Source organism: Heterocephalus glaber, unplaced genomic scaffold, assembly GCF_053883595.1.
Source record: "Heterocephalus glaber isolate CG9 unplaced genomic scaffold, H.glaber_assembly_v1.0 deba00001744, whole genome shotgun sequence".
Lineage (NCBI taxonomy): Eukaryota > Metazoa > Chordata > Mammalia > Rodentia > Bathyergidae > Heterocephalus > Heterocephalus glaber.
In genome coordinates, this window is record NW_028258450.1 from 5140933 (window position 1) to 5168103 (window position 27171).

Here is a 27171-nt window from a genome sequence, read left to right on the forward strand (position 1 = left end):
CCTCTGTAGCTCTTCATAGGCTGTTGGCCACGAGGCAGAAGTGATAGCCATGGGTCTCCCCAGGAGCCACCTACCTGTGATGATTCTCACTTGAGATGGGGACACAAGTGTCCCCACTGAGCCATACCCAGCCCTAAAATTCTATTTAAAGCTTTGTTTTTTGAGACAAGGTCTCACTATGTAGTTCCAGCTGACCTTGAAATCACTTGTAGTCCAGGCTGGCCTGGAACTTAGAGTGATCTTCCTGCCTCAGCCTTGAGTCCTGGGGTTACTGGTATGCTTAAAATGGGTTATTGATACTGCTCATTAAGCATGTGGTAAGGCTCAGCACAGTAAAAATAAACACACCAGCAAAAAAACAAAATAGATACACCAGGGGAGGGCTCATTAGCACAGGCATGTATTCCTAGCACTCAGGAGGCTGAGACAGGAAGGTCACAAGTTTGAAGTAGACCTGGAGGACATAGGCCATCTGAAGAATAAGCCAGGTGTGGTGCCACACACCTATAACCTCAGCATTCTAGGAGGCTGAGGCAGAAGAATTCCAAGTTTGAGTCCAACCTGGGGAATTTAAACCTGCCTCAAAAACCAAGAGTGCCAGGGATGTATCTCAGTGGACCTGCGCCTGTCTGGCAAGCACAAGGTCCTGAGTTCAATCCCCAGTACAAAAAAAAACCTGGGATGTAGCTCAGTGCAAAACTCCTGGTTCAATCCCTCTCCTGGGAAAACAGATAAAATGAGGATGGCAAGTTAATACCTACCTGGTTGCCACATTGTATACAGTAAATGCAGCAAGCTTGGTTTAATACTATGGCAGCACAATTTTTCATGCTTTTTTCCCCCAGCCCTATAAATTGTTACTTAACAAGCATGGCCGGGGATTTAGCTCAGTGGTTCTGGCGCCTGCCTCATAAGCACAAGGTCCCAAGTCCAATCCCTGGTACCAAAAAATAATTTATATCCAGTTCACCAGTTTAAGTGGAAAGTTCAAGGTGTCAAGGCAAAAGGAAAACACCAGGCTTTGCAATAGCCACATGAGAGAACAAACCAGTCTTTAGTGATAAGGCAATAAGGAAAAATCAAACTTCGTATTAAGAAAGCAAGCCACCATCCTCTCTCAAGATAAAATGGTGAAGCCACGTGTGGTGGCACAGGCCTGAGATCCCAGCACTCTGAGAGGCTGAGCCAGGAGGATCACAAGTTCAAGCCCAGCCTGGAGACTTCAGCAATTTAGACCCTTTCTCAAAATAAAAAGGGTTGGGGATGTGGCTCCGTGTGAAGGCCCTGGGTTCAATCCCTAGTACTGTTGTGTCCAGTGGGAGTGTGGGGAGACTATGGGTCCCTGTAATGACCCTCCGCCTCTCTTCAGGTCCTTGCCCTCACTCCAGTGAAGAATGAAAACGTGGCAGAAAATGGGAGTCAAGACTGGTATAGTGTGAAGCTAAATTTTAAAGTGTGGCAAATGCAGAGAAAGCAGAAGAGCCATCTTAGCAGCAGAGTGGGGGCCTCCTGCTGGAGAAGTGCCCGTATTTATGAGTAAAGCTGTTTTGGGCTGGGGATTTAGCTCAGTGGCACTGCCCCTGCCTTGCAAGCACAAAGTCCTGAGTTAGATCCTGGGTACAAAAAAAAAAAAAAAAAAAAGAATAAATCTGTTTTGTTGATTGGTGTGGCCTAGACCAATCAGGGTCTGGGCTTTTTTTCACCAAAGAGGATAAGGTCAGCTTACGGTAAATATAACACTTTCATAAGGATATGTTTTCTCATACATGGTACACAGATAAGCATGTTGATTTTGCAATCATCAGCCACAAATAACCATGTGATGATCTTGTTTGTCATCCATGTTTTGCCCCATTTTGTAAATTTTATTTTTGTTTAAGATCTATTTTTTGGGTTTTTTTCTGTGGTGCTTAGGATTGAACCCAGGGCCTTTTTGCATGATAAACAAACTATCACTGAGCTATATCCCCAGCCCCTGCCCTGGATTTTTTATGTTCCTCTAATCTGCTGCTACAGTACCACCAAAAACAAAACAGTGATTCCATTTTGATTCTGAGAACTTCCCCAAAAGACATCTAGGCTTGAGCTTTTACAGAATATACTTCTGCAAATATTCAGGCACAAGTCTATGTACAAACACAAGCTCTGGACTGAGGCTTTAGCTCAGTGGTTCTAACGCCTGCCTCGAAAGCACAAGGACCCCAGTTCGACCCCCGGTACCAAAAGCCCCCTAAACGCACAAGTTCTTTTCTTTTTGTTTCCTCTGGGAGAAAAACCCGAGTGGGTAGCTCAGCAGTGCAGTGCCTGCCTCGCAAGCGTGAGGTCCCATATTCCTGGCACCGAAAAAGGAAAAGGAGAGAGAGAGAGCAAACAGGAGAATGAGGGGTGCTTTGTTTTGGAACTTTCCAGTTCTGTGGGGGAAAATTAGCATGAGGCTGGTTGCCTGACCTGCAGCACCGCTTTATGCGCATGAGTAATTATTATTTTTGCTATTATTTCTCTTTGTCTCCCTGGACGACTAAAAAGGCGCTGCGTAAGCAGTAAACCCCGGGATAAGGTCTATAACGTGGTCCAAAGAACAGATTTTCAGTCCCGGGGGTTGAAGGTAAACTCCGGAAAGCAGAGCCACATTGAGCTGTTGCCACAGCATGCGAGAACCGAAGGACCTCCGTGGGTCACCTCGGGACTGGAGGCCAAGGAAACGCAGCGTTGGATGCTGGGGCGGGGCATCAAGGCCAGACTTGGTTCCTTAAACTTTGACTTGAGTCTAAGTGCTGGCGAAGGAGCACTCGATCCCAAAATACCGGGGCTTGGAGTTGTGCAGATGGCGCTCCGCTGGGGCATCGTGTCCGTCGGCCTCATCTCCAGCGACTTCACCACTGTGCCGGGCCCGCTGCCCCGCTCCGACCACCAGGTCTGCTCCCCTCCGGGTCCTGGGGGAACGGGCTCCTGGGTCCGGGTAGCGAGGATCCTACACCACGGCTGTTTCCCCGCTCCCTCCTTTTCTTCTCCACCTCAGTCCTGTAGCCCTAGCCCTGGAGGGTCGGAGGGTCTTATCCTCCGGCCGGCCGCACCTGCTCCAGCCCCGTGAGTCTGATCCCGGCGTCCTCCGGGTGGTGGCGGTAGCGGCCCGCGAGCTGAGCCGGGCGCAGGGGTTTGCGCGGAAACACGGCGTCCCCAAGGCGTACGGCTCCCCTGAGGAGCTGGCCAAGGGCCCGAATGTGGGTGAGTGGCGAGGGTGGCCGGCGCGTCGGCTCCGGGCTGCCCCGTAGGAAACGTGAGGCTCCCCGGGCTAGGGGCCCGCCCGAGGGGCACGAACGGATTTGATCTGTCGCGATATTCAATCGAGTCAACCTTCCGCAGTAAGAACCAAGCTTAAATTTCTAAAGAAGCCAAGGAATCTGTCAAGGGTTTAATTTTAGTGTACATGCCGCTCAAGCGGGTACTCTGGTAAGGGTTTAATTAACCCCTGCAAGCCAGGCGCGATGGTTCACGCTGGGAATACCAGGTATTCCGGAGGCTGAGGCAGGAGAGTGGCTCGAGCCCAGGAGTTCAAGACCACCCTGGGTGTTGTGTCCAGCGGGGAGAGGTAGGGGGGTAGGGGTCCCCAATGACCCTCCACCTCTCTTCATGTCCTTCGTGTCCTTCGTGCTATTACTCCAGGGAGGAATCCAGAAGTGGGGCTCTTAGCGGAAAATGGGAGAATCGAGACTGATGTAGTGCAAAGTGAGTCTATTTTAGAAGTGTGGCAAATGGCAAGGAAACAGGAGTAACGCTATCTTTTTTTTTTTTTTTTTGCTACCGGGGATCGTACTCGAGTCCTTGTGCTTGCGAGGCAGGCGGTAGAACCACTGAACTAAATCCCCGGCCCAAGTAACACTATCTTAACAGAGTGGTGCTGCAAGAAAGAAGTTTGAGGTGTACTTCATACTTAGAGGTAAGGTGGTTTCTAAAAATAACTGTTTCACTGGTGTGACCTAGCCCAATCTGGGTCCTAACCTTTGTTTCTGGGAAGAGGACATGGTTATTTGGGGACTTGTTAACCACGGGTAACAAGGAGTTTATTTCTCAAGTATAAGCATGTGATGATTTCGCAATGTTATTCATCCGGGTTTTGTCCTGGGTTATTGTTTTTGGCCTTCTATCTGCCCCTATGTGGGCAACATAGCAAGACCCCAACTCAGAAAAAGGAGGTGTGGTGGAAGACCCACTTCATATGCTGGAAGCAGAATACTGACAATGTCTAGAGGTGACAGCAATTGTTTCCTTCCTTCCTAAAGGGATATTAGGGTGTGAGGACTTTGCCCATGGATGGGGGAGCCCTCTGACTGTGGACAGGTCGCACAGGTCTCGCATCACCTAACTACTTACCTTTTTCTTCTTTTATAACTTTTTTTTTCCAGTATCAGGGATCGAACACGGGACCTTGTGCTTGCAAGGCAGGCATGGCGCCACTGAGCTAAGTCATCTTCTACCTTAGAAGTGGCCTATATTGGCACTCAGCACCCTCAGCACAAGGCTTCGGTGCTGATGTCTCTGGCAGTAGGCAAGGCTGTCCTGTGTGAGAAGCCCATGGGTATGAACGCTCCAGAAGTTCGCAAGATGGTCTCAGAGGCCCAAACCCAAGGTCTCTTCCTTATGGAGGTGAGGGCCTCAACCAACATTCACTGTAGCACTGCTTGCCATTACTAAACATGGCCACCAGCAGACGTTTTTGGAGAACCAAGGCATCTTCCACAGTCGAGATGGCCACAGGAATGGAGCAGGGTCAGTTGGGGTATAGTTGAATGTACTGGCCACACCCATTGAGAGCACAAACCAAAGTTCAGTGCTTGCCACTCTAACAGGCCATGACTCAAAGACAAGTTGTTGAGGCAAAGAGAAAGAGTTGTTTGGAAAGCTAGCAAACTAAAGAAGATGGAAGCTGACATCAACCAAGACCATCTTGTTTAGAGGTTGCAGGGAAAAGGCTTATCTAGGGAGTTTTGTGGAAGTAGATCCCAGTAGGAGGGCACCAAGGTATTTCCAAATTCCAGAGTAGTTACAGATTATGGGGTCTGCTGTTTTGTGTAGGTAACTGGATGCTCTGGGTTCTGTAAATCTAAAGAAAGTTACTGACCCATAAGCACAGCATTTAGGGAGGCTGAGATGGGGGATCAAGTCCTGCCCAGGCAACACAACAAGACTCTGTCTTAAATTTGTAAGAAGAGTAGGGTTGGGTGTAACTCCATTGGAGAGAGCCCCTGGTCAATCCCTACCACAAGGAAGAACAGAGAAAGGAAAGGAGAGAGGGAGGAAGAAAGAAAGGGAGGGAAAAAGAAAGGGAGAAAGGAGGAAAGAAAAAAGAAATTGAGTAGGAAGTCTCACGGCTCGTCTTTTTAGTTCCTTTTCTGAGGACTAGCTAATTCTCCAGTGTACCTGGATATCAAAGGTATCCTTTCCATGGGGAAGAGGGGAAGATAGCAAAAGGCAACTTTTCTCTGGAAGACCAGGGAAGATAAAGAAAAGCAATTTTTCCCGAGGACGGAGGACGGAGGAGTCACATTCCCTGGAGAAGTTTTTAACCCATTGTGTAGAGGTGTCACCACAGCAAAGCTAAAACTAATAGTGTATCTTCCAGCTGTGTGACTCCTAAAATCAGTGATGGTTTGTTTGTTTTTTGAGACAAAATCTCACTATACGGTTTAGGCTGGTCTTGAACTCATAGTGATCCTCCTGCCTCAGTGCCATGCCCAGTAAAATTAGTGATTGGGGGGGTGGGTGTTTTTTGGGGAGGTTTTTTGGTACCAGGTACTGAACTCGGGACCTTGCCCTTTCGAGGCAGGCAGCAGAACCACTGAGCTAAATTCCCAGCCGATTTTTTTTTTTAAACCCAGGGACTTAGCTCAGTGGTTCCGCCACCTGCCTCAAAAGTGCAAGGTCCTGAGTTCTATCTCTGGTACCAAAAAAAATAAAAAATAAAAGAGCCGTCCTTGTAACACGATCACTGTGGAATCCATTGCATTAAGCCCTCAGCAAACATGGCAGGTCTGGCTTGGTTGTGTGGATCCTTTTTCAGCTGTTGAGAATGGGCTTAGTTCTGGTCCCTTTCCAGGGATCAAGATCAGAAGGATTAAGGAATCTCCTTCCATCCTCAACATCAAGCAGTCTTTGCTTTGCCTAACCAAAGAGTCCAAGAAATTCCAGTACTTAGATTATGATCCAGTGTCAGTGGACAGTGCCAGTAGTTAAAATGGCCACCAAATGGCACCTGTTAGCTATTTCCATGCTGAGAAGTATTATGGCCCTAAACACCTTGCTGTAGATTCTGCCAGTAGTAGCAATGGCTGCCATGTACTTCCCCAGTGGCCTGTCTAGGTGTTGCAAGCCCAAGACACAGCTAGCCAAGTTTCATGTATCCAAGAGGTATTTGGCCCAGATTTTTTTTTTTTTTGGAGGGTACCAGGGGACCTTGCACTTGCTAAGCAGGCAGCAGAAGCACTGAGCTAAATCCCTGGCCCAGATGGCCCAGATTTAATGTGGCTACTGTATATGCCTCCTCACTGTCCCTTGCTGGTGTCAACATTGTGCAAGTTTATTACTTCATCATTTTTATTGGTGCTTTCTAATCCTGTAATAGAAAGAGAGGACTTTAAACTAGGGAGAGTCACCTGGCAGGGATTTAGGAATGGTTCATAAAACGGCGCAGACATAACTTGCCTAGTAAATGAGCCCAATAGCTGGGAGCTGCTGTTAGGCCATGGGGAGCATAGAAAGGTACTGAGCAGGGGTTAGACAGTCAGCTCTCAGGGAAGGAAAGATTTCTGTGGACCATCTGAAGGGTGGACAGCAGGGAAGAGGCTGAGTGTATTAATGTTCTGAGCCAAGCACAACGAAGTGCCAAGGACTAAGTGATTTAAATAACAGCAATGTAGCCAGATGTAGAGGTGCATATCTGTAATTCCAGCACTGGGGAGGCTGAGGCAGGAGGATTGCTTTGAGTTCGAGGCCAGCCTGGGCTACATGCGAAAATAAATAAAAGGAATGTACTGGTGTCAGATGCCTGTGATCCCAGCACTCGGGAGGCTGAGTCAGGAGGATTGCCGTATGGTCAAGTCCAGCCTGAGTTATGGAAATCCTGTCTCAAATTCAAAAATAAAACCAAACCAAACCAACAAAACTACACCTATGAAAGTGTAAGAAGCACAACTCAAACTGGCCTGGACAGAGGGTGAGACACCCCCCCACTCCCACCCCCGCCAACTCTGACCTCTGGTTTCCAGCCAGAAAGTTTTCTTTGTCCCTGTTGCCTTCCATGGTGCTGGTTTCATAGTTGAAGACACTGTTAAGGGCAGCTGTGACATGGAGCCAAACAGCCCAAGTGACCTCAGGCAGGGAACAGAGTGGGTAGCAGTGGACCAGAAGCCAGGTCCTAAGTCAAGAGCAACCAGCGACACCTACGCCTTGGTTCTCCGTGTCTTCAATGACAGATTTCTAAGAAGATTTGTGAGCTTGGAATAGCACAGAGGCAAAGTTTATTGCAAAATGGTGGATTTGCAGAGAGAGAGAAAGGCCTGAAGATGGCCAAGCCCAAGGTAGCAGCTGCCCCAACTAAGGCTCAGGCTCCATTTCTTTGATTAACCGGGTCCTCTGGGGAACATCCTTTCCCTCCTCTGAGGTCATTGTTCCATGTTGTCATTGTCAAACATGATTTTTCTGCCTCAGCGCCCCCAGTGCTGGGATTTATAGGTGTGCACCACCACACCTGGCTTCAAACCTCTTTTTGTTAATTTTTTTTTTGAGGGGGGAGTTGAGATAAGGTCTCACTATTGTGGCTCAGGCTGGTCTTGAACTCATAGCAATCCTCCTGCCTCAGCCTCCCAAGTGCTGAGATTACAAGAATAAGCCACAATGCCTGGGGCTTCAAGCCTCTTTTATAGGGGTACTAAAGCCTTTCCTGTGGGTCAAGCCTTGATGACCTACTCACCTCTAAAAGGACATGAATTTGGGGAGTAATACACGGTCAGGCCATAGCAAATGGCATAGGAGTCAGCCTAAGCACACTGGCTTCTCACTAGATGTTAGCTGCTGGCCATTCACTTGGAGGCCCTGCCTTGCCTGTATTAGCCTCCCCCAGCCCCAGACCCTTATCTGTCTCGCCAGGGAGGGAGGGAGGGCTTTGTCCTCACCACCCTCTAGCCAAGGTTATGAGTGCAGCTCTTTCGGCAAGGTCAGAGCTTGAGCTCTGCCCTTCCCAATTTAAGGCCAATGAAGGAGGCCACAGGAGGCTTGGCCCACTGATAAGGTCAGTGCCTCACTCTAAGCAAGACTTGCTTTCATTTCTTTTGGAGCAGCAAGTATAGCCCCTGTATGACCCACTCCTTGTGAGTGGCCGGGACCTACTGACCTTTTTTTTTCAGTATGGGGGATTGAATTCAGGGCCTTTGCAGTGAACTACATCCTTGCCCTTTTTAAAATTTTTTTGTTGTTGTTAAATTCTTTTATTGGTACATTTTAGGTATACAACACAATTACATTTCTTTTTTTTTTTTTTTTTTGTACTGGGGATCGAACTTGGTTCCTTGCGCTTGCGCAGCAGGCGGTGAAACCACTGAGCTAAATCCCCGGCCCTACAATTACAGTTCTCATTGGGAATTGTACCTTTACATAATGCATCTTGGTTCTTATTTTTTCCCCATTCCTAGCCCTCCCTTCACGCCCTCCACCCTTCCCTATTTACAAAGACTTTATTTCCATTTTTTCCATTTCTCATCATTTTTCCTTTCCCTTCTTTCCTTCCCCCTGCCCCTCCCACTACCCCTACCCCTTTGGACCTTTTCTTCCTATTTTGCATTATCAATTATTCATTCTAGTCATTGGTACGTTTTAGGTATACAATATAATGACATTCATCGTTGGAAATTTGCACCTTTACATAGTCTCTCTTGGTTCTTATTTTTCACCCTTGCCCAGCCCTCCCTTCAACCCCTCCATTCCTCCCTATTTACAAAGATTTTGTTCCTAGTTTTCCATTTTCTCATATTAATCCCATTCCCTTCTATCCTTTCCCCTAGCCCTCCCACTTTCTTCCCCTTTGTCCCTTTTCTTCCTATTTCACATTACCTATTATACATTTCAGTCCTTATTTACACTTTCAGTTTCTCACACCAGAGAAACTATTTGGTATTTATACATGTGTGTCCTATGTATTTCACTTAAGAGTATGGCCTCAATGTGCATCCACTTAGCTATAAATGTCTCTAATTTCTCATTTTTTATGGCTTAGTAGTACTCCATTTTATAAAAAATCCACATTTTCTTTATCCAGTCACAGGTTGATGGGCATTTGGGCTGTTTCCAAGTTTTAGCTATCACAAACTGTGGAGCTATGAACATGGGCCCACATATATCACTGTGATATGATTCTTTTAATTCTTTGGGGAAGATCCCCAGCAGGGGAATAGCGGGGTCAAATGGAACTTCCAGTCCTAGTTCTTTGAGGTATCTCCATGCTGATTTTCACAGTGCTTGCGCCAGTCTACACTCCCACCAGCAATGGAGCAGGGTTCCTCTTTCCCCACAGCCCCTCCAGCATTGGTTATTGGTTGATTTCATGATAGCAGCCATTCTTTCTGGGGTGAGGTAGAATCTCAGTGTTGTTTTCATTTGCATCTCTCGAATGACCAGTGATGTTGAACATTTTTTCATGTATTTATTTGCTATTTCTACTTCTTTGTCTGAGAAATGTCTGTTCATTTCAGATGCCCATTTTTGGATTGGGTCTTTAAATTTGGGAGGTCTGATCTTTTTAAGTTCTTTATAGATTCGAGATAGTAGACCTTTGTCTGAGGAAAAGCAGGTGAAGATTTTTTCCCACATTGTGGGTTGTCTCTTCACACTGCTGATGGTTTCTCTTGCTGTGCAGAAGCTTTTTAATAAGAAGATCCCACTTGTTGATTGTTTGTGCTAGTTCATGGGCAACTGAGGTTTTGTTCATAAAATCTTTTCCTACACCAATGTCTTCAAGAGTTCTACCTAACCTCTGTTCCAACTGGTTCAGAGTTTCTATTTTAATATTTAGATCTTTAATCCATTTTGATTTTAGTTTAGTGCATGGCGAGAGATATAGGTCTAGTTTTAATCTTTGGCAAGTTGAAAGCCAATTTTTCCAGCACCATTTATTAAAGAGGCTATCTTTCCTCCAGTGAGGGTGTTTGGCTCCTTTATCGAAGATGAGATGGCTGAGTGTGTCTGGCATTGTTTCTACATCTTCTAATCTGTTCCACTGGTCCTCAGGTCTGTTTCTTTGCCAGTACCATGCTGTTTTTAATCACAGTACCTTTGTAGTATAGTTTCAAGTTGGGGATTGTGATATCCCCTGCCATGTCTCTGTTACCTAGAATTGCTTTTGCTATTCTGGGTCTCTTCTTGTTCCAAATGAATTTTTTGATTGTTTTCTCAAAGTCCATGAACTATGCTGCTGGGATCTCAATTGGAATTGCATTAAATCTATATAGCAGTTTTGGAAGTATGGCCATTTTCACTATATTAATCCTTCCTACCCAGGAGCAGGGGATGTCTGTCCATTTTCTGATATCATCTTCAATCTCTCTTTTCCGAGTGCCATAGTTTTCAGAGAAGAGGTCTTTGATTTCTTTTGTTAGGATGATTCCTAGGTATTTCAGTTTTTTGGATGCTATTGTGAAAGGAATTATTTGCCCTATTTCCCTCTCAGTGAGTCTGTCATTGGTGTAGAGGAAAGCTATTGATTTTGTGTGTTGACCTTGTAACCAGCTACTTGACTGAATTTGGTTATTAAGTCTAGAAGACTTTTGGTGGAGTTCTTGGGGTCTTCAATATACAGTATCATGTCATCTGCAAATAATGACAATTTGACTTCTTCATTTCCTATCTTTATTCCTTTTATGCCTTTGTCTTGTCTAATTGCCATGGCTAATGTTTCCAGAACTATATTGAACAAGAGTGGTGATAGTGGACATCCTTGTCTTGTTCCTGATTTTAGTGTGAAGGAGTTCAGTTTTTGACCATTTAGTATGATATTGGCTGTTGGTTTTTCATAGATGGCTTTTATCAGTTTGAGGTAGAGACCATGTATTCCAATTTTTTGTAGGGTTTTTATCATAAATGCATGTTGGATTTTGTCAAATGCTTTTTCTGCGTCTATGGAGATAATCATATGGTTTTTGTCCTTGGCTCTATTGATCTAGTGTATTACATTGATTGATTTGAGTATGTTGAACCATCCCTGCATCCCTGGGATGAATCCCACTTGATCAGGGTGTATGATCTTCTTGATGATCTTCTGCATTCTATTTGCCAGTATCTTATGAAGGATTTTTGCATCTATGTTCATTAGTGAGATTGGCCTATGGTTCTCCTTTTTGGTTGGGTCTTTCTCTGCTTTGGGGATCAAGGTGATGCTTGCTTCCAGGAATAAATTTGGGAGTATTGCTTCCCTTTCAATTTCATTGAAGAGTTTCAACAGTAGTGGCAGCAGTTCCTCTCTAAATGTCTTGTAGAATTCAGCAGTGAAGCCATCAGGGCCCGGGCTTTTCTTAGTTGATAAGTTTTTTATTACTTTTTCAATTTCATTGGTTGATATTGGGTTGTTTAGAATTTTTAGGTCTTCTTCGTTCAACTTTGGTAATTCATATGTATCTAGGAATCTGTCCATTTCTTCTGTGTTTTCCATCTTATTGGCTTATAGGTTCTGGAAGTAGGTATTGATGATCCTCTGGATTTCTGCTGGGTCTGTTGTAATTTCACCCTTTTCATTCTTAATTGCATGGATTTGGGCCTTTTCCTTCCTTTTTCTGATAAGGTTGGCTAAGGGTTTGTCAATTTTGTTGATTCTTTCGAAGAACCAACTCTTGGCTTCATTGATTTTTTGTATCATTCTCTTAGTCACCATTGCATTGATTTCTCCTTTGATCTTTATAATTTCCTCCCTTGTATGAGCTCTGGGGTTGTCCTTCTCTTCTTTTTCTAGAACCTTGAGGTTCAGCATCAGGTTGTTTAATTGGGTTCATTTGTTTTCCTAATATGCGTATTGACTGCTATGAATTTCCCTCATAAGACTGCTTTCATTGTGTCCCATAGATTCCGATATGTTGTATTGTCATTTAATTGAAGGAACTGTCTGATTTCTTCTTTAATTTCCTCTGTAACCCATTGGTTATTCAGAAGTATGTTGTTCAATTTCCACATGTTTATGAAATTTTTCCAGTTTCTTTTGCTATGGATCTCCAATTTCATCGCACTATGGTCTGATAATATACAGGGGATAACTTCAATTCCTTTGCACTTACTTAAACATGTTCTATGTGTGAGTATGTGGTCTATTTTGGAGAATGACCCATGTGCAGCTGAGAAGAATGTGTATTCTGATTTTGTGGGGTGGAAGACTCTGTAAACATCTGTTAAGTTCATTTGTTCAAGAGTTCGATTGAGTTCTAGTATTTCATTACTCATTTTTTGTCTAGTTGATCTATCTATTTGTGACAGTGGGGTGTTGAGGTCCCCCACTACAATTGTATTAGTGCATATATGACTTTTCATGTCTGTTAGAATTTTTTTTTATGTAGTTGGGTGCACTAGTGTTTGGTGCATAGATATTTATGATTGTCATCTCTTCCTCTTGGATTCTTCCCTTTACAAGGATGTAATGTCCTTCTTTGTCTCTCTTAATCAGTGTTGGTTTGACATCTATTTGATCTGCAAAGAGGATAGCTACTCCTGCTTTTTTGGGGGTTCCTGTCGCATAGAGTATTGTTTTCCACCCTTTAACTTTCAGTCTATGAGTTTCATTTTGAATTAAGTGTGTTTCTTGTATTCAGCATATTGTTGGATTTTGCTTCTTGACCCATTCTGCCAGTCTGTATCTTTTGATTGGTGAATTGAGACCATTAACGTTGATGGTTATAACTGAAACATACTGACTTGTCATTGCCGTGACTTTTTCTTTTTGTTGGGTTCTCCCCCTCTACATTTAATTTCTTGTCATGCCAGATGGGTTCATGCTGCTTTGCTTCCTGGGGTTGTGATCCTCAATGTCTGTTCCTAGGATATTGTGTAAAATTTTTTGGAGTGCTGGTTTGGTATTCATGAAGTTCCTAAGGTGCTCTTTGTCATGGAAATATCTTATTTCTCCATCCATTTTGAAAGATAGTTTTGCATGGTACATCAACCTGGATTGGAGGCTGTTTTCTTTTAGGGCTTGGAATATGTCACTCCAAGCTCTTCTTGCCTTGATGGTTTGTGTTGAGAAGTCTGCTGTGATTCTGATGGGTTTCCTTTGTATGTGATTTGTTTCTTTTCTCTGACTGCTTATAGAACTTTGTTCTTCTGTTGAGTTTCTGGAATCTTAACAATTATATGCCTATGTGTAGTTGTTTTTTGTTTTTTGTTTTTTTGGTACTGGGGATCGAACTCGGGTCCTTGCGCTTGCACAGCAGGCGGTGAAACCACTGAGCTAAAACCCCAGCCCTGTGTAGATTCTTTTTGATCAAGGCTATTTGGAGTCCTATGTGCCTCACTTATCTGTATGTCAAGTTCTTTCCCCCTGCTTGGGAAGTTTTCTGCCATTACTTCTATGAAGAGTTTTTTTATGTCATATGCACTCTCTCTTGTTTCTTCATTGACTTGGATCAGTCTTATGTTATTCTTCTTCGAATTGTCTAGCAGCTGCTGGATTGCTTTCTCATGTTCCCTTATAATTTTGAAGCAATTTTTCTTTTCCTGGCCATTAATTGCAATCTTATCTTCTGTATCTGAAATTCTGTCCTCACATTGGCTCATTCTGCTGTGTAGACTTTCAATGGAGTTTTTCATCTCCTGGAAATCTATTTGCATCTGTTTTATGGATTCCATTTGTTTCCTATGTTGGGATTCCATCATGTTCCTCAGCTCCTCTCTAGATTTATTAATCATGTCTTGTACTAGGAACACAGTCTCTCCTGTTATCTGAGAAATTATTTCTGATTTCATTTTTTCCAGATCCCCTTTTGTTGCCAGTTCAGTGGGTCCATGTGGTTGAGTATCAGAGTGTTCCATTTCATCTCCCTTTGGGGTTGCTGTAGGTGATCTGGAAGTCTGGTTTTGAGACTTATTTATGTGTTTTCTCATTTCGATTGGGGGGGCGTGCTGTTGGTGCCCGTGAGGATCACCTCCTCTGAGCTGGAAGAGGTGGGACAGGGGCCAGGAGCAGCAGGAGGGATGGTGGCCGGGAAGCCCCTTCCTCTGGACCAGGAGCAGTGGGACAGCAACTCAGAAGCCCCTTCCTCTGGGGCGGGAGCGGCGGGACCCAGTACAGTGGTCTGGTGTCCTCTGCGTCTTCGTAGTGTGGAACCAGGTGGCTGCCTGTCTGCAGCGGGCCGACCCAGCTTTTTCTGCGTGACTTGTGACCTCGGTAGGGCATCCACAGACCTTGCCCCTTTTTAAATTTTGAGACACTCTTGCCAAGTCACTAAGTGGTCCAGGCTGGGCTCTAGGATCTATTTCTAATGGCATAAATGAGGGTGTCAGGAGAGTCTTTCAAATGTTATTTCATCTCTTTTGTCTTTAGATATAGAATAAACAGCAAACAATAGAAGATGCAGTGTCATAATCATGCATAGGGGCTGGGCGTGGTGGTGCACACCTGTACTGCCAGCACTCAAGGAGACTGAGGCAGGAGGATGGACAGTTTGAGGCCAGCCTGGGCTACATAGTAAGAACTTGACTCAAAAAGCTAAACACACATAACAGCTTAGAAAAATAACCCTTTCTGGTATCCCACGATTTCCAAGGGTCATGCATCCATGGTGGCCTAACTGTGTGGCCTGGCATCGGGTCTCCCAATGTTGGCATTCTGATGCCAACCAGTGCCCTGTCATCGAAAGCCCGGACTGGGCAGGGGACTCAGCTCCTTTCACCTGTGCACCTCTACAGGATGACTACAGGTGTGTCCCCACCACATGGAAGCTGGCTTTCCCAAGCACAAATGACAAGAAAGACAGCAAGGTGAACGATGTGTGTTTTCATAACTTGACTCTGTGTCATTCCCAGAAGATCCCTGGGTCACTGGCCAGCTGTGTGGGAAGGGTCACAATGGCCAGGGCACCTGTCAGGGAGAAGTGAGAATCACCAAGGTCATGTCTGATCTTGCCATAGTCTTGGTAGTTTCAGTGCAGTCTATCTGTGGTTATAAATGGCTTGGTCTTCAGAATTAGCTACAGCTGTGACCTCTGTCCCTGCAGTAAAAGCCAAACTTCCCTGTGTCTGGAGCAGGGTACACTGGCTCACTGGGCAGGAGTAACAGGCAAACAGAGGCAGCTGCAGAGTTAGCAGGAAACATGATTTCTCTCAAGGATATGCTTCCTTACTCTCAGAAACTTTGTTCTGTAAAATCAGAAACTGTTGGAAATTCTATCAGTAGAAATGAAATACTTACCAGGTGTGGTGGCGCATGCCCATAATCACAGCACCTGGGAGGCTGAGGCAGGAAGGTCACCGCAAGTCGAGGCCAGCCTGGGGTACATAGTGAGTTCAAAGCCAGCCTGAACTACATAGGGACAGCCTGTCTCAAAAACACTACAAAAAAGGAAGCCAGATCTGCCCTTCTCTTCTGGAGTAACAGAGTGCAGCAGGGGCCACATTACTTCCAAGGGTAGTACCCCTGTGCTCTACCTTTAGGCACCACTTCTTTTTTTTTTCTGGTACCAAGGATGGAACTCAGGACCTTGCACTTGCGATGCAGGTGCAGTGCCACTGAGCTACAACCCAGGACCATAGGTGTCACTTCTTAAAGGTCCCAGCACCTCTTAACACCACCAGGCCCAGGACCAGAGTTCCCATGAGCCTTTGGGCCAAATCACATCCAAACCAGAGCGATGCCCTTTTCAGTTTCCAAGTCAGAGTGATCATTTGGAGTCCAGAGCAAATCCCTGCTCTGAGAATTTCTGTCTGGACCTCACAGACAGACTGCACCTGTCCTTCTGTGGGTTCCTCAGTCCTCCAGCACACAATTCTTAAACAATCTCTCTTGGGACTGCAAAAAAAAAGCAAGAATAACTAATCCAGTTTGAAAGATAGCCACAAATCCAGCAGTGTGCCTCTATTGAGGGACTGAGAACAATTTAGCACAATTCTCATGGGAATTTTAGGCAGACAAAAGACCAACATTTAATTCAAACATTGCACACAGAATTAATTATAATGCTGAGAAGGGTTATAAATCCTGGTGCTGTGAGAACTCTTTCAACAGTAGGCCCAAGTCAAAGAGCTTTCTGCCACCCAGGTCTGAAAGAACCATCCAACTCCTTCTGGGACAGGCCCAAGCTTGTCACCTGCCAACTTTACAAATCAGAGTTTCTTTGACTCATTGATGTTTTCTTTCTAAGGTGAGCTAGAATCTTTACATTGTTGTTGTTGTTTTATGTTTTTTTTGAGACAGGGTTTCGCTGTCCTTGAACTGACTATGTAGCCCAGGCTGGTCTCAAACTCATAGCAATCCTCCTGCTTCAGCCTCCCAAGTGCTAGAATTATAGGTGTGTGCCATCACCCCCAGCTGTGTTTTTGCCAGTTTTTGAACTTTGTATCCCCCTCCCTTTTTTTTCCTTCCCTGTGATACTAGGAATTGAGCCCAGGGCCCTTGTTTTGAATTTTCTATTTTGAGACAGGATCTTGCTAAGTAACTAAACTGCCCAGGCTGGGGTCGAATTTGCAATCCTCCTGCTTCAGCCTCCCGAGTGCTAGGATTACAGGCGTGCACCTCTCCGCTGTATTCCATTTTCAGGCACTCACAGGCTTCAGCCATCGGAAACCTCTTGCCCAGATGCACACTGCTTTGGTTTCTGAGCCTTTGCACTTGCTGTTCTTCTGCGTGGGGGAGACTCAAACTCTGCCGAAAATTTAAAAGTTGGGAATCAAGGGACCGGGGATTTAGCTCAGTGGTTCTGCTGCCTACCTCTCAAGCCCAAGGTCCCGAGTTCGACCCCTGGTACCAAAAACAACAAAAAAAAGTTGGGAATCAATAAGTGTACGGATGGATGGATTGATGGATGGGACGGCTGCGATTTGAAAAGGTGGCGGACGGATCGGTACCACGGCCAGCTCTTCGAGGGCGGTGCCAAGTCTGGTCACGTGACAGTGCCTCCGCCCAGGAGTGGCAGGTGCGGTGACGGGATGCCCTGCGAGGCAGGGTCGCGGCCATTTTGCGGGGCGCTCACGTGAGGGACGCACGCTCCGTGGTGCTCACGTGACCTGGGCGCGCTGCAGCCGCCGGGCGGACCCGGCGAGAGGCGGTGGCGGCGGCAGCGGTGGCGGTGATGGACGGGTCCGGGGAGCACCCCAGAGGAGGCGGTGAGGCGGGAGGCGGGAGGCGGGAGGCGGGAGGCGGGAGCGGGAGGCGGGAGCGGGAGGCGGGCGGTGGGCGGCGGGGGCATGCGAGGTTGTCGCGGGCCGCCCCGGAGCCCTCCTGCCGGCACGGGGCCGTGCGATCGCCGAGCTCCCCTGGGCACAAACTCTCGCGTCGGGCGCTGCCAGCCCCCAGCCCCCTCCCTCCTTGAGATTCCCGGCCCGCTGACCTCCGCGCCCCGATCCCTTCCTCCCTGGCTCCCCCTGACCCAGAAAACCCAGGGACTCCTAAACATGAGCCCCGGGGCAGGCCCGGGCTTGTTGCCGGCACCACTTCCTGCCTGTGGCCCTGATGGCGGGGCCGGGTCTCCCCTCTGCCCCTCAGGCTAGGGGTGGGGTTCATCGAGGTTCCCCAGTGGGCTCCGCCCTTAAGAATGTAGGGTGCAGGCCTAGACTCCCTGCTCGCTCTCCATCAGGGACTCAGTTGCTTGGGCTCCCAATCACTTCATCTTCCAGGGACCCTGTAGTCCAGGGCCCCCAGCCCTGTCTGCCCTCCGGGACCACCAGCCTCCGAAGTCCCCCGGTCCCTTAGGACCCAAGAGTCCAGGACCTCTTCCCTCCTCTCTCCTCCAGGGCCCACCAGCTCTGAGCACATCATGAAGACAGGGGCCCTTTTGCTTCAGGGGTGAGTTGGAGGTCTGATTATTGTGGAGCGGATTGGCGGGTGACACCCCGTTCTGATTCTGCACCCCACTCCATTCCTATGTAGTTTCATCCAGGATCGAGCAGGGCACATGGGCGGGGATACCCTGGAGCTGGCCATGGAGCAGGTGCCCCAGGACCCGTCCACCAAGAAGCTGAGCGAGTGTCTCAAGCGGATTGGGGACGAACTGGACAGCAACATGGAGCTGCAGAGGTATGGTTCCTGGGATGCCAGCATTCCACCCGGGGCGCCCCTCAGCCTTCAGAACCCCTGCCCCTTGCTCCTGGACTGCCAGTCTTCCCCTCTCCCAGCATCTCGGAACCCTCCTTCACGGGGTTGGATACTTTGCCTACCTTCCTGAACGTCCATCTTTCTGGGTATGACAGTGCCCACCTGTAATCCCAGCACTCTGGAGACTGGGGCAGGAGGATCGCTGTGAGTTCCAGACCAGCCTGGGCTACATAGTGAGACCTTCTCTCAAAGCAAACACGATAATAATCCCTAAATGTCCATCTTGTCCCCTTCCCAACCCCATTGCCCTCTTGCTTTCATTCCAGTCTAGTTTGGGCCTCAGCTTCCTGATCTTGGGCATGAGGCTGACACCAGAATTTCCAGATCCTCCCTCCCTAGCATCTGTTCTCCCCTTTTCTGCAGGATGATTGCGGCCGTGGACACAGACTCCCCCCGAGAGGTCTTTTTCCGAGTGGCAGCTGACATGTTTGCTGATGGCAACTTCAACTGGGGCCGGGTTGTCGCCCTTTTCTATTTTGCCAGCAAACTGGTGCTCAAGGTGGGCAGCTGCAGGGCAGTAAGCCTAGGAGTCTTCCCCTGAGACCTGTGAGGACCTGGGGATCATGGGGTCAACCCCTGCCTGGGCCCAGGGACCACAGAGGGAAGGGAGAGATGGCTCCAGACTATCTGCACCTACATTTATTCATTCAACAAGCAGTCTGTACTTGGTACCCCCGACACAGCACTGGGCAAAGCAGGCTAGGTCCCTATTCATATGAGCTCAGACTGTATGGCAGGTACTGCAGGGTACTGTGATTGAGCAACATGAACTGGACAGACTTCCAAGAGCAGGCCTCCGTGAAAGTGTCGAGGGTGTGCTGAGAAGGATGCTTTGATAGATGAGGATCAAGGAGCAAAGGCCCTGAGGCAGGACCAAGCCAAGGGTGGGGAGGACAGTGAGGAAGCCAGCTGATGCCAGCTGCTTCCTTGAGAGAGAGGCACGTGACAGGGTGGAGTTGGGCAGGGCAGATTGGGTGGGGTCTTGATGTCCACTGTAGGGACCTTAACTGCTCAAGCCCTTGGCTGGGTTTGCTTATTTATTGTGGCATGGCCTCCTGCATGCTAGGCAAGTGCTCTACCATTGCTACTCCCAGCTTTTTGTTTGAGACAGAGCCTCACAAAGATGACCTGAAGTTTTGATCCTTCCCGAGCCTCCCGAGAACCTGGGGTTATCTGTGTGTGCAACCTCACCTGATATGGCTTTTTTTGGGGGGTGGGGGGTGGGTTGTTTGTTTTATTTTGTTTTTGCAGCACAGGGAATTGAACCCAGGCCTTCCCACTGAGCTACATCCCCAACCCTTTTTTATTTATTTGAGACAGGGTCTTGCTAATTCCCCCAGGCTGGACTTGAACTTGTGATCGTCCTACCTCAGCTTTGCAAGTAGCTGGGGTTACAGGCACATGCTTCTGTGCCCGGCATTGGCTTTATTTTATTTTTTTCAGCATTGGTTTTAAATAAAGGAATAAGGCGACCAGATTTATGAATTTGAGAGATTATCCTAGCAAGTACAGCAAAATGTTAATTGTCCAGTCCAGGCCACAGGAGTCTGGCTGCTCATGGTGGAGTTCTTTCAGCTTTTCCCTGTGAAGATTCTCATAGGAAAATACTGGTAGGAGGAGCCCAACAAACTATGCTGGCGATCACGGCTCATAATAAAGAAGGAAGAACCAGGCACAGTGGTGGCCGTCTGTAATCCCAGCATTGAGGGAGGAGAATCGAAAGTTCAAGTCCTGCTGGGGCAGCTTATTTAGCACCTGTCTCAAAAGGCTGGGCATGTAGCTCAGTGGGAAGGCCCTAGGTACCACAGAAAAAGACAGGCTTGCTGGGGGTGGTGGCTCATGCCTCTAATCCCAGCACTTGGGAGGCTGAGGCAGAAGGATCACTGTGAGTTCGAGACTGGCCTGGGCTACATAGTGAGTTCAAGGCCAACCTGAACTACACAGGGAGACCTTTTCTCAAAAAAAAAAAAAAAAAAAAAAAAGGCGGGCCTGGGGATGTAGCTCATGATGCAAGTCCTGGGGTTTGACCCCTAGCACCACCAGAGAAAAAGAATTAGCCAGGCACAGGCCACTACTGCTAGCAGGGAGCCTGGCAGGTGGCACCTGTCATGGTGCTACTGAAAGATGATTCTCCTGGCCCCAGGTGCTTGCAGTGGTGAGAAAGTAGAGAGAGAGAGTGTGTGTGTGTGTGTGTGTGTGTGGCACTGGGGATCACACCCCAGGCTTTGGCTGTGCTAAGAACGTGCTTTACACTGGGCTGAACTCTGAGCCCGTTGTGATTTCAGGATTGTGCGATGGGGCTTCAGTGTTGGGGGTGAAGGGGACAGCAGGCAGCATGACAGTGGGGTGTTCTGGTGCTGGGACAAGAGTGGAGAAGCAGGCAGATGAAGCCTGGGGGGAGTCCCTGGAGCCAGGAGAGTGGGTCAGGGTGTGGGGGTGTTCTGCAAAGGCGCCCCCGGGAAAGCTACATTTGACGTGAGCTTTGAGGGGTGAGTGGAACCTTGCTTGGCTGTGGCCTGTTTAGTCAGAAGGGTCAGCACAGACAGGTCCTGAGAGAGGAAAGCATTTGACAGGAAAGAGTGGACTTCCAGGCATGGTGGTACGCACCTAGTTCTGGCCACTCAGGAGTCTGAAGCAGGAGGTTTGCTTGCTTGAGGCCAGGAGTTCCATACTAGCCTGGGTGATGTGAAACCCTGCCTCGAAACAACTAGCAGGCATGGTGGTGCACACCTGTAATCCCAGCACCCTGGAGGATCTGGATCACAAGTTCAAGGCCAGCATGGGCAGTTCAGCAATTAAGCGAGAACCTTTCGGGGTGCGGGAGGAGCTGGGGGTGTAGCCCAGTGTGAAGGCCTTGGGTTCAGCCCATCACCACAGACAATGGAAGGTCTGGAAGGCACAGCACAGAAGCAGGAAAGGAAAGTGAAATGACATCAGGTCAGAGCCCTCAGGTATCCCGAGGGCGCTGAGGAGCCACAGAGGGTTTAGGGGCTGTGCAGGGGAGAGCTTGACCCAGTTTAGAGTTTATTACACTGACTCCGAGGGAGGCAGAGGGCTGGAAAAGCAGGCTTGGGCCCTCTCCCTAGGTGCGGGCCAAGGCCTGCCCCTCACGAGCACGCTCTGCAGGCGCTGTGTACCAAGGTGCCGGAGCTGATCAGGACCATCATGGGCTGGACACTGGACTTCCTCCGCGAGCGGCTGCTGGGCTGGATCCAGGACCAGGGGGGTTGGGTGAGACGTCTGGGCCCCTACCCGGGTCTTCCCAAGCTCCCAGGGGCACACCCCTTCCCATCCCAGGTCACCAGATGGGGTCTGTAACTAGTGTCCCCAAGTGCACTGCAACCCCTCCCTCTGCCCCCACTTCTGTGAACCCCACAGGTTCTCAGGTGACCCTGTGACCCCCCCAGCTCCTGGGCCCTCCCATCCCCACGTGGCCCGCTGAGCAGCTGAGGTGGTGTCTCTGCCCCCAGGATGGCCTCCTCTCCTACTTCGGAACCCCGACCTGGCAGACGGTGACCATCTTCGTGGCTGGCGTGCTCACTGCCTCACTCACCATCTGGAAGAACTTGGGCTGAGGCCGAGACCGCCGTGGACTGTCTTTTCTGGATAAATTATGGCATTTTGGTGGGAGGGATGGGACTGGGGACTGGGCATTTTTCTTACTTTTGTAATTATTGGGAAGGGAGGGAAGTGTGGCCTGCGGGGGGGCTGGGGCAATAAACCTTCCTGAGCCACAGTGTGGAGTCAGTCACTGGCCCCGTAGCTTGCTCACCTGATACCTTGGAGACCTGGAGCACTCGCCCGTCTTTTTCTGGGGTGCCCAGTGCTGTCTGGATTAAGGAGCGCTCCGTCCTAGCCCTGTCTCCCAGAGCCCCAAGCACATCATCCTACCTGTTGCAGCCCAGGCCCACGCCGTGTGCTGGGGCAAGGGGTGTGGGCGGCAGGCCCAGAGCAGCCTCCCTGGCCCACCAAGGTGCAGGAGGTGGGGAGGACCTGCAGTGGGCTCTAGCTGGGCGAGGTGAGCCCAGGTCAAGGGCTGGGACCCAAGGGCCAGGAGAGGAGACCGAGAGGATGGGACTTCCCTGGAGACGAGCTGGAGCAGCCCTGGAAGGTGCTGGCCTCCCGGAGAGGCTGGGAAAGGGAAGAACAGGAGACCACTACGTGTCAGTCGTGTGTGCGTGTGTGTGTCCGTCCCTCCCCCTCCAGGTCTCTGTCCCTTTCTCTGGGTCTCCAGGCCCTTTTTTTGTGCCAGGGATCAAACTCCGGGCCTTGGGCTTTCAAGGTAGGCACGGTGCCACTGAGTCACACCCCCCACACTTCTTCTGAGAAGTCTCGCCTCCCAAGAGTGCGGGCGTTACAGGCCAGCGTGTGCCACCACACCCAGCCCTCTGCGGGGTTTCTACCCCTCTCACGAGGGCTCACTGCCCAGTCTCCCTCTAGGTCTCTGCCTCCCCTCCAGGCCCCCAGGCCCCGCAAATCCCGGTTTTTCGATCGTGTTTGTTGCAGTCTCAGCTCTTCTTCCGGCTGCCGGGGAGGGGCCCCTTCAAGGTCGCCTCTCCCGCCGGGAACTGCCTGAGGCTAAAGGTCCTTGGCTCTGGTCTGCAGTGCGGTCAATGAGTAACTCCCACACCTGGCCCGCCTCAACTCTCACCCAGACACCGCGTCACGGGAAAGCTATGAGGGGACCCTGGGCTGCCAGGCGGGAGAGGGGGCGAGGGGACCGCGGCAGGTCCCAGGCAAAGGAAGCATCCAGGGGACAGGCAGCGACAAGGGGCACGCAGGGCTCCACCGGGCTGCTCCTCGAGGGTGGGGCCGGTTTGCGAGGTGGCACATTGCAGCCCGAGGGCTAAGGTCAGCGCCGCGCCCCCTCAGCCCCTGCCTTCGCTGAGTTCAGCGTGACTCAGCACAGCGCTACTCACCCCACCCGGGGTCTCCTGCTCCCTGGGCCGCCTCCAAGGGGCACCCAAGCAGGGCCAAATCTCTCTGTCCTCGAGGTGTCTTCCCCCCACCTCAGAAGGGGCTCAGTAGTGGGCGCGAGCTCCCTGGAGGTCAGGGTACGGTTTGAGCCAGCACCGTCTCCGGGCCGCAGGGTAAAATCTGGTACACTTTAAAAGCCAGACAGTTTGTCATATGTCCCCAGGCCCTGTTCCTCCAGGATCCAGGGCTTCGCTGTGACCCGAAGCAGCAGATGCCGGGGAACACACTGGAACTACAGAGACTATTTTTGAGGGCCCCAAACTCCCAGAGCCTCAGTTCCCCAAGAAGTGTACCCCCAGAGACCCCAAAGCGCGGGTCGTTTCCTTCCTCTGAGGGATTCCAGGCTTCCAGGGCAATACTGGGCCCCTAACTACTCCTACAGGCCCCATCTTTCCGCAATACTGGGCCCCTAACTACTCCTACAGGCCCCATCTTTCCGGGGCTGCAAAGGGCCAGCCGGGGTGCCACGTGTCGCCCTACGTCTTTAAGCCCCCTGCTGGGCTTCCAGAGACACCAGCACTCGTACCCCCGGATCCCGAGGGTCCCTTTCCGTCTTGCAGTTCATCCCAAGGGTTTAAGCAGCTGCCCCAAAGGGCTCCAGAAAAATACGCATTTCCTGTCGTGAACCCCAGCCTCGTGATTCCCCATCCCCCTTTCTCAAAAGAGACCCGCAGGATCCCAGAAATACCGTCTCACTTCCTTCCAAACGTCCCAGTGACTCACAGACCCCTTTATCGCGCGAAAGCCCCAGGTCTCCTCCCCCATCCGCACCAGGGTACCTTCCAGAGAAGCTCGCTTGCTTTCTTGAGATCCCCCCCAAAGACCTCATAGTCATTATTTTCCACGGCCCCCAGCGTCCCCATATATCCCTCACCCCCCAAGAACCCTCCCCCTAGCCCTCTGACTTCCCCAAATCAGCCCCAGAATCTCAACTCTACCCCCCAATTCCCCATTTCCCAACAGCCTCGCGCTTCAGGCGCGTGATTTCTCCACCTCCGGGGGGGGGGGTGAGCTCCCATCTGCTCGGGATTGGTCAGGCACGGCCTCCAGGCCCCGCCTTCCTCCGCTGTGGATTGGCTTTTCGCTCGCTCTGAGCGTCCCGCCTCCCAAGGGCAGCTTGCTATAAAAGGTACCGCCCAGCATACAACCTCCAGCGGCGCGTCTGGAGGTCCCGCGGCTCTGTCTCTTGCTTCAACAGTGTTTGGACGGAACAGACCCGGGGACTCCCTCTTTTTCATCCTCCATCCACCTTCCAGTTACAGATTTCGGAACCATCATCTCGCCCATCTCCTGCTTCCAGGACCGGCCAACACCGTTCTTTTGTGGGTAGCTCCTTATTGCTAACTAGCCATGACTTCTCAGATTCGTCAGAATTATTCCACCGAGGTGGAGGCTGCCGTCAACCGCCTGGTGAATCTGCACCTGCGGGCCTCCTACACCTACCTCTCTCTGGTAAGGGTCCCCTGGAGGCCCCAGACCCTAGTTCCCCCAAACTGCGCACTTCTGGCTTGTGCGCATGCGCAGGTCTTCTTTGTTCCGCAGGGAAGGCAGAGGGCGGAGGCCGCCCGCCTGACCTCGCCTCCAGCCACTTATTTCCCGCCATCTCTTCCCGCAGGGCTACTACTTCGACCGTGACGATGTGGCTCTGGCAGGCGTGGGCCATTTCTTCCGCGAGCTGGCCAAGGAGAAACGGGAGGGTGCCGAGCATCTCCTGAAAATGCAAAACCAGCGCGGAGGCCGAGTGCTCTTCCAAGACGTGCAGGTAAACACGGAGGGAGCGGACTGCGACACCCAGCAGGCCCTGCATACGGGGCACCTTGTCCTTAGTCAGGGGTTGCTGGGGATTGTGGGAAATTGAGTGCAGTCTGTGCAAGTTTGTTTGGTTTTTTTTTTGTACCGGGAATCGAACTCGGGACCTTGCACTTGCGAGGCAGGCACCAGAACCACTGAGCTAAATCCCGGGCCCCTGTTGTAGTTATTATGGGATAGATGTAGAAGCAGGGGATTGCTCCAGGATTCGGGGGTCCACATCATAGTGTGGGTTTTGGGGACATGCACTGTAGTTGTAGGAGTGATACAGACTCAGTTGTCTTCTAGGGCCAACTGTGGGATTTGTAATTTTAGCTTTCTGTGGGTGTGCAGGATAATGTAGCCGTTTCTGAGCCTTTTGTCTTCTCTATAGAAACCTTCTGAAGATGAGTGGGGTAAAACCCTGGACGCTATGGAAGCTGCCCTGGCCCTGGAGAAGAACCTGAACCAAGCTCTTTTGGATCTTCATGCCTTGGGCTCTGCCAAGACAGACCCCCATGTAAGTGGCTACCCCTGAATCCATGGCTACCAGTCCTTTGGACACATTTCCTTCTGAGCCTTGTTCCTGTATGTCCCGTTGTTAGAAGCAGCTCTGCTACCCTTTCTCCACAATTGGATTTCTGACTTCTCTTCCTTTCCAGCTCTGTGATTTCCTGGAGAACCACTTCCTGGATGAGGAGGTGAAGCTCATCAAGAAGATAGGCGACCACCTCACTAATGTCCGCAGGCTGGCCGGCCCCCAGGCTGGGCTGGGCGAGTACCTCTTCGAAAGGCTCACCCTCAAACATGACTAGGAGGCCCCGGAGCCTGGTGGCCTTTGAGGGGCTCCTGCTCACTTGGCATCAGGGCTTTGGCCTAACCCTCTCCCTCCAGCCAGTAGTAGGCAGCTTTGTAGGCAGCTTTTTCACCTCTCTGGAGCCCCCTTCTAAGTCTTGGACCAAAAGAAAATAAAGCCTTTTGCAGCAGCTGGTGGTGTGTTTGTACTTGTGCATGTGGAAAAAGTCCCGCATGGGCAATGGCAAGAAGAGACCTGTTGGCTCTAGCTCCTGTTTTCTAAGGCAGGACCACCTGTGGGGTGTGCTATGGTTGAGGGTTCTCTGCTTACCTGGCTGGCTAAGTGCACTGCCTAGATGTTTGAGGGAGTCTAATGTAGTGATACCGCAGGTTCTTAGCTGGAAGCCAACACCATTGGATCTCACTAACCTTCAAGGCTGTTTTAAGGGGTGAATTATGGCACCAGGTGCTGGGCCAAACTTAGAATTGGAGGCCAAAGAGAAGAGTTATCAGGCCTTTTACATGGGCAAATTGAGGCCATTACCATTAACAAATGCTTAACAACTGGGACCAAAACCTAGCTCCATGGCTGCTCGGGCCATCATAAGAGCAAGGCAGGCACAGGGCTGTGGGCGACACATGATGCCCCAGGGTGCTAAGCTAGGGGTTTGGGGCTCAGCACAAACAGGATGTGAAACCTGGCCAAATACTTCAAAGGGGAACTGCAGAAGCTCAAGGAGGGTTTAAACTGCTGGGTCCCAACTATGAAACCACTGTCAGCTCTTACACTCCCACCTCTAAATTTATGGTAGTGGAAGTCTTGGGTCAGGAGGGTGCTGGAGAGCTAATCCGGGGCCATATATGCATATGCTAGCTAAGTGCTCTACCACTGAGCTGCATCCTCAGCCCAGAAGAGAATCTGGAGGGGCCATGAGGCCCCACGGTCAGCACTGTGCTGCTGTCACCGCACTCTTGGTGGCCATTTGTGATTCAGAGGGAGCAGGGAGCTTACCCTGTCTGTCACACATAGGCAAACAGGAAATATGACCCATTCAAATTCAGAGCAATTAGAGAGGCACACATGGCTTTCCTAGTAAAGACCAGAACAAAAAACGAAGGTACTTTTTTGTTTTTTTGAGACAGTGTCTCGCTATGTAGTTCAGGCTGGCTTTGAACTCACGGCATAGCTGCCTAGGATTACAGGTGTGTGCCACCACACCTGGCTTAGGATGGTATTTCTTTTTTCTACCGGGGATTGAAAAGGAAGGTATTTCATGACAGTA

The 27171-nt window shown here is 49.8% G+C and overlaps 2 protein-coding genes across 7 annotated transcripts; both read left to right on the forward strand.

Annotated features, from left to right (window-relative positions):
* The first annotated feature begins 3190 nt into the window (after positions 1–3190).
* On the forward strand, positions 3191–22064 carry Bax (BCL2 associated X, apoptosis regulator). 6 transcript variants are annotated; one of them, XM_087200465.1, is made up of 8 exons: positions 3276–3937; positions 4404–4644; positions 16775–17150; positions 17968–18019; positions 18104–18250; positions 18692–18827; positions 21455–21559; positions 21799–22064. In XM_087200465.1, the coding sequence occupies exons 4-8, from the start codon at positions 17991–17993 to the stop codon at positions 21901–21903; spliced, it is 522 nt and encodes a 173-aa protein (XP_087056591.1). In that variant the 5' UTR covers positions 3276–3937; positions 4404–4644; positions 16775–17150; positions 17968–17990; the 3' UTR covers positions 21904–22064. The 6 variants fall into 6 exon arrangements, with proteins under 6 accessions (XP_087056590.1, XP_087056591.1, XP_087056592.1 ...); XM_087200464.1 differs by lacking the exons at positions 4404–4644; positions 16775–17150 and having other exon boundaries at positions 3191–3362; positions 3820–3937; XM_087200466.1 differs by lacking the exon at positions 16775–17150.
* Positions 22065–24457: 2393 nt separating this feature from the next.
* Ftl (ferritin light chain) lies at positions 24458–26079 on the forward strand. Its single transcript, NM_001279866.2, has 4 exons — positions 24458–24757; positions 24921–25067; positions 25488–25613; positions 25756–26079. Exons 1-4 carry the CDS (start codon positions 24656–24658, stop codon positions 25906–25908), a joined length of 528 nt encoding a protein of 175 aa, NP_001266795.1. The 5' UTR covers positions 24458–24655; the 3' UTR covers positions 25909–26079.
* The last annotated feature ends 1092 nt before the right edge of the window (positions 26080–27171 follow it).